We start from the raw sequence: 9,847 nt of genomic DNA, 5'->3' as shown, positions 1-9,847 counted from the left end.
GAATCTATTTTCTCATCAACATTACAATCAAACAGCATTGAACAAAATTGAGACCTGCTGTAATGATACAAATTAGAACGTGGATTGACCTGAAAACGTTTTGCTAAGTTAAAGAAGCCAGACACCAAAGGCCACACACATATTGTGTGATTACATTGATATTAAATGTTCAGAATAGACAAATCCATAGAGACAAAAGGCAGATTAGCAGTTGCCAAGGGATGGAAGGTGGGGGATAAGTTGGGGGAAAATGGGGAGAGACTGCTAACTGGTGCTTTGTTTCTGATTTGGGTGATAAAAATGCTCTGGAATTAAACAGTGGACACAACATTGTGACTATACTGACAACCACTGAATTACATACTTTATTATTTTTATTATAATTAAAATGGTGAATTTTATGTTATATTAATTTTATGTCAGTGAATATTTAAATATTTTCATGAAAACCACAATAGAAAAAAATTAAGCATAATATTTCACTAGCCACATTTTTGAAGATATAACAAAACACAATCATTGTCAGAGTCTTTTTATTAAGATAAATCCAGTAAAATTTGTGCATTCACATATAATCAAAACTGCCCTTCTGAAATAAACATATGTATTTATTTTAAAAATGAGAATATAATTTCATTTTTCCCAAGCTAATAATAAAGTTATATTTGGGAAAGATAAGTTTAACTCTTAGCATTACATGAAAATAGTTCACCTTCTTTATAAAAGCATCCTAGAGAACAAGAACGTTGGATGCAACTCTTTTTTGGGGATCCCTCACTTTATGAAATTATCACATATATAAAACAGTAAAATTAAAATTCAAAGATTTGACACATAACTTACACAACACGAAATTCACTCGCAAAGTTGAAAGCATATTTTTTTCTATATATTCCACTACTATAATCACAAAATTTATAGATAATGTTTCATGTTAGAAACTTTATGGCTAATAATCAATATGAAGATGTTCTGAAATTAAATCAATGCTAAAGAAAGACTGTGTTTATAAAATTTTTGATAAAAATATTTATCTCTATTAACTTTACAACATGAAGGTACACGTTAACAAATTATGAAACTATATAGGGCAGTTTTAAACAATACTCTGCGGCTCCTCTATTTTTCCATCTTCTTCTTTGATCTCATCTTTCTCTTTTCCTTCTCCTTCTTTTTCATCTTCTTTCTCTTTTCCAGCTTCTTCCTCATTTCCACCTTCATCTTCTTTTCCATCTTCTCTCTCTTTTTCATCTTCTTTGACTTTTACATCTTTCTCCTCCTTTTTATCTCCCTTCTCTTTTCCATCTTCATTTGCTTTTCCATCTCCTGTTTCTTTTCTATCTTCTTCCTCTTTTTCACCTTCTCCTTTCTCTTTTCCATCTTCTCCATTTCCTTTTCCGTCTTCACCTTTTTTTCCATCTTCTTTCTCTTTTGCATCTTCCTCTTTTCCATCTTTTCCTTTCTCATTTCCATTTTTATCCTCTTTTCCATCTTCTTTCCCTTTTTCATCCTTGTCTTCTTTTCCAGCTTCCCCTTTCTCTTCTTTGTTTTGATCTTCTTCATCTTCTTTCTGATCTTCTTTTTCATTTTTTACTTCTGCTGCCACTGCTTCTTTCTTTTCTCCTCCCTTTTCTGTGGCATCTTCAGTATTTTCTTCTTTTACTTCCACAATTTCTTTTCAGAAGCTGGCGCCTGTATGCATGGTGAAAAAAAAAACAAGATTCTGTTAGTAAATTTAGAACCATTTCCCCTAAATATTTACACTGGATTACATCTATTTCACAGAAAGACTAATACTTCTTTTAAAGAAAGTAATTTTCCTGTGAAAGAAGCCTGCTAAATATCACATTATGAGAAAACATTCTAAGAAATGAGATTAACTAAAATATGTCCACAGAAATATCTACAAATAGATATTTGAAACAATAAATACAGAAACACTTACAAATAATTTTCATTTCAGATATGAATCACAAAGTAAATACTTAAAGGATGACATGTATTTATTCTATATCAGCAATTCTTAATGAGGACTATGCATGTAAACAAAATATAGTCCTTGGAAAAATAACATATTTTGTTTCTATATAATGATATTTGTTTTTTATGTAAAAATTACTTGAAAAGTACTATACCAGATATTATAAGATAACTTACAAAAGATTTTCCATATTTGCATACGTTTGGTTTATAGATTTGGTGACTACATCCCATTTTCAGTGTTTTATTACAATACCTAAAAATGCTGTATGCATTAAATATGCAAAATAAGGTTAAAAACATTTATATAATGATTTGCTTTGCCATCTACAGAGGAAATAAAAGAGTCATAAATGCTGGAAAAGGGATTTACAAATAGCCTGTGTGCTGATAAAATGAATAAAGATTGGCTTGTATTTAATAAGAAGGTGGTTATGTTAGTACTAAGTCATAATCATGGCATTGTTCTAGTAGCAGCAATGCTAAGCCATGCTTGCACTACTGGTCCCTCAAAATCCTCATATCTTAAGTTAATTTTATTTTCCCCTTAGATACCATTATACTATTGAACCACGGCTCACTTAATTTTTTCCAACTTGTAAACTAAAAGGCAAATAGGATTTCTTTCAGTTGTACTCATTGTTAAACTTTCAATAGATAAAACTGTTAACATTAGAAGATACCTCTGTAATTTTGGCTTCTCCATTTTTAGCATTTTCATTGTAGTCTTCTTCAACAACTGCTTCTTGCTTGGTTTCAGCAACTGCTTGGGCACTTTTATCTATGTTTTCTTCCATCATATCACTTTTTGTCTTCATTTTCTGCCAAGCAATATAAAACAATAAAAGTAAATATACAGTTCAACTGCTGTGTTGATTAAATGGTCACAATTATTTTACCAGCTATTGTAATAATTTATGCAAACGCTTTAAAGTATCACATATAAACCTGATATCAATAAAATTATCATATAATACCTTCATTGTAAGTTTCATTGTAAGCCTAAAACAGCATTAAAAATGCACAATGTTCCCTTGATACAAATAAAATAATTTTCTTTTAAGTTGAGTGATATAGATGAGAGGCAACCAGTTAGAATGCTGACTAGTTGCTGCCAAGGACAAACTGCTGGCATCAAGTTAGACTGATCAATTAGTTCCCTCTGACCAGAGAGGGTCAGTTTATTTTCGTCAAGTCTAATTAATAAGGAACAGGGTTTTGTTGATTGTTAAGCCTCCACTGGTAATAATTAAGAGAAATGCTGTTAGTGAGAACATCAATTTAGATATATTTTTAAAAGACCTTATGGTGATGTAAGTGTTTCAATCTTTGTATCTACAAGTTTGGAATGCCCTGATTCATGACGACTTTACCAAGAAAAATTTTTGCCTACCTGTGTATGTAATAGAAAGACCACTGGATTGAGGGGCCAGAAAACCTGTGTTTGAATTCTAGATCTGCCACTTATGTGATGTGATCTTGAGCAAGGGCATAAGTATCTTTGAGGCTGTTATTTTCAAATATAAAAAGAGACTAATACCACCCACCTCACAGGGATGTTATCAGGAGAAAATGAGAAAACACATAAAAAAAAAGCTTTAGAAACTGTAACTTATAGATATAAGTTATTACTCTTTTAACACATGAGAAACAGCCAAGGAGGGTAAAGTCTATGGTTACATAGTATATGTTTTAGTCTAGCCCTGTTCTTTTCTTTTCTTTTCTTCTTTTCTCTTTTTTTTTGAGACAGGAACTCCCTCTGTCGCCCAGGCTGGAGTGAGGCAATCTTTGCTCAATGCATCCTCCTCTTCCCAGGCTCAAGCAATCCTCCCACAACAGCCTCCCAAGCTGCTGGGACTACAGGCATGCCCAGCTAACTTTTGTATTTTCTGTGGTGACGGTGATTCACTATGTTGCCCAGGCTGGTCTCAAACTCCTGTGTTCAAGCAATCTGTCTACCTTGACCTTCCAAAGTACTCAGATTACAGGCGTGAGCCACCACGTCTGGACTTACTTTCCTTTTAAAAGAAAATACACTGTATTTACTGTTTTAAAAACTTAAAAGTTGAATATTTAACCTGACATAATAGTGGATTTGAAAAGTAAAATGCAGAAAAAACACCTTCTTTTGTCACCATTAAATATATCGATTATTTACTAAAACTTCAATTGCCCTAAGTTTAGCAATATTTTTTAACAAAGGATTTCATTTATGAGCATGATGACAGTTATATTTTCTTCAACTACAAAGTGATAGGATTAGATGCTCTCTAATGTTTCTCATAGCTTTAACCTTTTATGATTTCAGGAATTCAACCAATATTCTTATGTATTAAGCAATTAACAGTAAACTAAATATTGAGATTGTACCTATTTCTACATGCCTTTAGCCACAACACCAGAGTATATAAGTCTATACAAAATCAACTGCTTCCATTTGAAATTAACATATGCAAATACATCTCACATATATATTATGTAAATAATTATATATAATCTTATATATACTTTGCCAACTGTAAAATATTATCAATGTTAGTTAATACTTTTATTACAAAGCACAACTTTGGGGTTACTACTGTTTTCACCTTTTGTTTTCCCAGGGAAACAGTATTGTCACTATATGATAGCAAAGGCATGTACATTTAATGGGCCTATCCAACTGAAATTGTTTTGTCTCTACCGAATGAAAATGTCAAAACACTGTGGACAATCATAAAACAGGAGCAAATATTCCCCACCCAAGGGGTGTACATGTATCATATGAAAGAATATAATATATTACTAACAGAACAAAATATAAGCAAGGTAAAATGATCAGCTGTATGCCATTTCAAAAATTATTTTTTTTAAAAAAGCAAATTTATTTCAATATTCTAAGTTGAATATTTACCCTTGAACTTGATGTTCTTTTGGGCGTTACCTCTGGTGTAAAGGGTACAAGCATCTGCATCAAGTTGTGGGAAAGGAAAAGAAAAGGAAAAAAATCACATTTGAAGAAAGAACGTTAAAAAGGAAATCCAACCTCTGAATTAAAATAAATGAGCATTAGAAAAAAAAAAAAAAAAAAAAAACACATTTCCTTGGTGTAAAAATTTTTCTTAAAACTTTAAAAATAAATCATGTATTGAATTTTTTAGGATTCCCTAAATTTTAAAATGACATTTCATAATACATGGGCTGCTTTTTGAAAAGATTACTTACAGCAGACAATCTGGCAGATCTTCTCTTTGGCTATAAGTTAAAAACAAAAATCTTTTAAGTGAATTATGGATACAAAAAGCTATAATTATTTTTACTGAGGTCAAAATATTTGGTGTAACAATACATAAATATTGTCATTAAGGAAGCAATTGTGAATTTGGTTAGAAAATACAAGAGAAATATAAGTTTTGATTTTTCCTTCCTCTGAATACTTTATATACTAAAGGAAAAGTCCCAAGTTAAGCTTAAGTGGCTAGGCTAAATTAACACAGTAGCTAGTAACAAGGAGCACATTTAGAAATGAAAATATAGCCTTTTCTTGCCAAATGACAAAGCAATTATTTTGCTTAAAAGGAAGAAGTTCTCTCTACATCTGAACAAGCACAATAAGGTCTTAAATTCCAAGAAGCTTGCAGTTTTTAATACTTACTATATATACACTTTTTCACACTCAGTATATTTTTATTGTGCATTAATTAGATTAAAATTAATAATATGCATTGACCAAAACATTTTTAAGGCCATAAAGGTAAACTGAGAGGTTTCTTTAATATAATTGTCACACAACAATGATTCTTGCTTTGTAGGACACACAGAAGGTGGCATACTCTAAGAGTTAGAACAATATATATTGAATACAACAACAAAAACTATATAGTACGTTAAGAAATGTTTCACATACGTGAACATTTAGAGCCTCAACTTTCTAAAATAAGCAACATGTAAGCCTGTAAAGTACACACACCAAAATGATAGTCTAACCCACAAAACACCCAAATAAAATATTAGCACATCTCTATTGTCAAGAATATTTCCTTACCATCATTTCTATTTTAAAAAAGTGCAAAAGCCTTTTCTTTATTTTGAATGGCAATTTTAAAAAGTCCTATCTTCCGAAATTCAGATATGTATTTTTGAGACTCACTGGCATACCATATTGGTACTCATATTGTACAAATATACCAACCAGCATCTATTTTTTTAGCTGCTTATGTGTGTCAAGTTTATAAAACGAGTGGTTTTTCCTAATAGATGCTAAGACTAAAGAAACTCACCTCCTGCCTCATATCACCTTGACCTGCAGCCTACACAGAGGAGAAAACCACACAGAAATAAGGTCATTGATATAAACACATAAATCAGAAAACACTGCCTGCGGATTACAAATTTCAATATAATTGCTTATTACTTTCTCCTGGGTTCCTGCTCAAGTAGACACGTGTTGTTTCTTAGGAACCATTCTACATACTGCTGTTTTACTAATGTGCGCCACGATGCAACTGCATGCACAAGACATACTTTTACACAATTGATAGTTAATTTCATCCTTTTGTGTAAATTGCATCTCCTGAAAGTAAACCTTTGTAATTTTGAAATCCACCTGCTTTAGATAATGTAAAAGCCAAAAATGTGGGAGTGGGTCAAATGAAGGCGGAGCTTCATGCAATTTCCCTTTCTTGCCTTATGCTTGCCATGCAATTGTACCTATCTTAACCTCTCCTCTGACTCTGGACTATTCTTTCCAAGATTTGCATGCAAGAATTACAGCCCCCACAGTGTTTTGTGGGGTAGACCTCTTTGCTACAAAGTCAATGCTTTATTCTAAGACACTGGCCGCCGATTTTAAAACTTCCCGCCACTACCTGCTTTAAGGTTGCTGTCAGCTCTGCAAAACAGTAAGACCTACTGCACAAGTATAGAAAAGCACAGTGGCGGGAATCTCAGGAAGGGGGGATGGTGATTAGAAACAGTTGCTTTCCATATCTGAGCAGCCCTTTAGCTGAGAATTATTAAGCTATTGCACGATTCATACAATCACAGAGCACGGAGGAATTTCAGTATTATTTCTATGTTTTAGGAATAAGGAAGGTGGGCTTGTTTATAGGAATAATCCAGAAACAATCATAATGTCTTAAGTTAGCACAGTGTTTTACGGTTTTACCAAGCAATGAAACAGCGTTCGATTTCACTTCTAGGGGACTAAGAAACAAACAAACAAACAAAAAAAACGCCGAGCGTGAACTTGTTTCCTGTCTGAAAGGAGCCAGGAATTGTGAAGTGAGGGTTTGCAGAAGACCTGTGGAGTTCGAACGGCTCAGATCAATTTTGCATTACTAAAGTCAACAAATTCATGCTACCCCAACATCGGCAAGTTTATCCGACGCTGTTTCCTTATAATCTTCCCATCTTTAGCTAAAGAGCTAGGGAAGGTCCAGCTTTCTCACCCCTGAAGTTTTTAATTACAGCGGTGAATCTCTGTTCTCTAGGACAGTTTGAAGTCTGCGCCGCCTAATGGCACAGGATTACCATTGCATAGCCATCTGGCCTGACAAGAAGTGGAGGAGGGAAGAAAAAAAAAAAAAAAGAAAAAAGAAAACGGAAGACAAAGGCAAACAGGAGAAAGACATAGCTTTCGTTCCGCAGACGGGACGGTTCCCCAAGAAAAGCCGGTGGCAGAGGAGGTACTGAAGTGTGGTTGGGAGAAGTGTTCTCCAATAGGGTAAGCGGAGGAAGGGGGTTGGGGTAGGAAGCGACAGCACAGCGCTATGGCTGTTTGTAATTCAGCATGGAGACACCTTTCAAGAGATTCTCCTCTTAAACAAAACACTCCAAAAGTGAACTACCAGTTGCATGCAACACCATCCTAAACCTTACACCGACAGCTCTTTGCCCTTCTCCCTCTTTCCGTTTCATTACATCACAAAATGGAAGAAGCCAAAAAGCTTTAAAACAAACAAACAAACAAACAAACAAATAAATAAATTCTTCCTATTAGGAAATAGGTAACTCAGCAGCTAATTCCCCGTCTGTCTTTCCATCTCACTTACCTTTCTTTTGGGCATTGTTGTAGCTCTCTATAGGAGATCTTAGTCAGCAGGAAAAAAGCCGAAGGCAGTCACTGCCTGACTGCTCCAAGAGCAAATGAGTTTTCAATGAACTAATTGCAGCACGACCTGTACTCTCCTCTAAAAAAAAAAAAAAAAAAAAAAAAAAAAAAATCCCTCGTTATTGGCAACATTAAACACGCCAAGACGCAACCAAACTACGTGAATGGTTAACCGGAGTGGGAGCCACATTGGAGTGACAGGCTCTCAGGCCAATAAAGAGAGGCAGCCGGCTTTGAGGGGTGTGGCCCGCGAACTTGCCCGAAGCCCTCGTTCCCTGTCGGCTCTAACCGCTGGTGTAGTGGAGGAGCACGCGAACTTAGCAAGGGCTAAGTGATCAGGAATAAGAACGACAGGAAAGCCAGAGCTGTCTTGATCAGTTTTTTTTTTTTTTTCTTTTATGTTATAATGACAGACGAAAGCCACAACAGCTGCTTCCTTCACAGTCTCCAAACCCGCCACCCTTCCCTATTCCTAGCGGGGAAAGTGCTTTTAAGACCAGTTGAGTCTGGGCTCCCGTCTTTCCCTGCCGCCTTCGGCGGGATGGTGTTGAACCGACAGGAACATTCATTCAGAAAGTGTAAAAGAGTGGAGATGTTTCTCTGGTGTGGGAACATCCCCCCAAAGCAGAACTGTGGTGCTGGCAAGGAGAGGGTGCCAAAATGGCGTGTTTTCCGCAGGTGGAGAGTAGCGACAAAACTGGGAGCTATACCGTTATCCCACTTGGAGCGGGTATACGAAGAATTCAGTGGGACTCCGAGGGAGATGTGTAATAGCAGAGGTCTATCCAAAGGAAAAGCCCTGAGAATAGATTTTTAATCTGAAGGTTGCATTTAGTGAAAGGACTCAAGAAGGTGCTATCCACGAAAGTGTTTAGGATTCAGAACCTAGACTAGCATAAGGCGATTGAGGTACTCACCTCAGGCACAAAATTTAAGCTTGTGACAAAAACCCAGGAGACTAGGATGAGGCGAGTGAGGTGAGTCACGCAAGTGTAGGGTAGGATCCTGTCTTTATTTAAATTTTTGAAAAAACTTAAAATCATAGACTTTTTTGCAAGAATTTTGATATTTAAAAGATTATCTAAAATATTAAGTATCTTCATTACTGAGTTTCTAGGCGACCCTTTAAAATTTTGCCAAAGGAGAATGTCTCCATAGCGTCACTCTAATACCAGCCATATTTAGGTGACTTTCGACTGTAAGAGAGGCTTATAGGTGCCTTTCAGTGTGAGTTTCTGAGACCTAAAGGTTTCAGGGTTGAGGTGGAGATTGATGAATAAATTACTTTGGAATAAATATGATTAAAATAGAGGATCTAATTCCCCACCGCCCTTTCTCAGAGGCGCCTTGATGTGGTTGTGTATAAAAGTGCTCCCAAACAACAACTCAAATCCTTATCCTGGAGGGTTAATCAAAAAAGAAAGTTAACCTTTTGAACATTTACTTTAGGAAGAATTCATTTGTGTTCATGTAGGTTTAAAAATTTGGAATAATCAGTTTAACAGATAAACACTATATCTGCTACAGAGTGCCAAACCATCCCTTCAAGCAAAAATACAGCCTAACAGAATAACCCATTATAATTATATTTACTATTGTTTTATTATATTATTTTTATTTTGTTACATTTTTATATTATTATTATTATTATTGCCCATTCTTCCCCAGCACTGATAGTGTGGAATTAAATAGATCAGGTAGAATAAGCCTGCGTGACTGCTGCTCAGTTTCCTTCCCCCAACTTCATACTGCATTCTAATTCAAGTAAGTAAATCA

The 9,847-nt window shown here is 35.0% G+C and overlaps 1 protein-coding gene across 3 annotated transcripts; it reads right to left on the bottom strand.

Moving 5' to 3' along the window:
* Positions 1-516: 516 nt before the first annotated feature.
* On the bottom strand, positions 517-8,166 carry HMGN5 (high mobility group nucleosome binding domain 5). 3 transcript variants are annotated; one of them, XM_033201708.1, is made up of 6 exons: positions 8,013-8,165; positions 6,240-6,269; positions 5,185-5,214; positions 4,874-4,927; positions 2,664-2,801; positions 517-1,692 (listed from the first exon to the last, which is right to left on the bottom strand). In XM_033201708.1, exons 1-6 carry the CDS (start codon positions 8,025-8,027, stop codon positions 1,660-1,662), a joined length of 300 nt encoding a protein of 99 aa, XP_033057599.1. In that variant the 5' UTR covers positions 8,028-8,165; the 3' UTR covers positions 517-1,659. The 3 variants fall into 3 exon arrangements, with proteins under 3 accessions (XP_033057599.1, XP_033057601.1, XP_033057600.1); XM_033201710.1 differs by lacking the exon at positions 4,874-4,927 and having other exon boundaries at positions 1,638-1,692; positions 8,013-8,166; XM_033201709.1 differs by lacking the exon at positions 6,240-6,269 and having other exon boundaries at positions 1,638-1,692; positions 8,013-8,166.
* Between the last annotated feature and the right edge of the window lie 1,681 nt (positions 8,167-9,847).

Source organism: Trachypithecus francoisi, unplaced genomic scaffold, assembly GCF_009764315.1.
Source record: "Trachypithecus francoisi isolate TF-2019V2 unplaced genomic scaffold, Tfra_2.0 Lachesis_group6, whole genome shotgun sequence".
NCBI classification, from domain to species: domain Eukaryota; kingdom Metazoa; phylum Chordata; class Mammalia; order Primates; family Cercopithecidae; genus Trachypithecus; species Trachypithecus francoisi.
The sequence above is the reverse complement of the archived record's forward strand: the minus strand, read 5'-3'. Positions and strand labels throughout refer to the sequence as shown.

What these genes read in the sequence shown, in the direction of transcription:
- HMGN5 (XM_033201708.1), bottom strand. An exon ending in AAGGTGATATGAGGCAGGAG is followed by an intron (nt 5,215 to 6,239) that starts GTGAGTTTCTTT and finishes TTTAACTTATAG; the next exon opens with CCAAAGAGAAGATCTGCCAG. An exon ending in GATCTGCCAGATTGTCTGCT is followed by an intron (nt 4,928 to 5,184) that starts GTAAGTAATCTT and finishes AACTTGATGCAG; the next exon opens with ATGCTTGTACCCTTTACACC.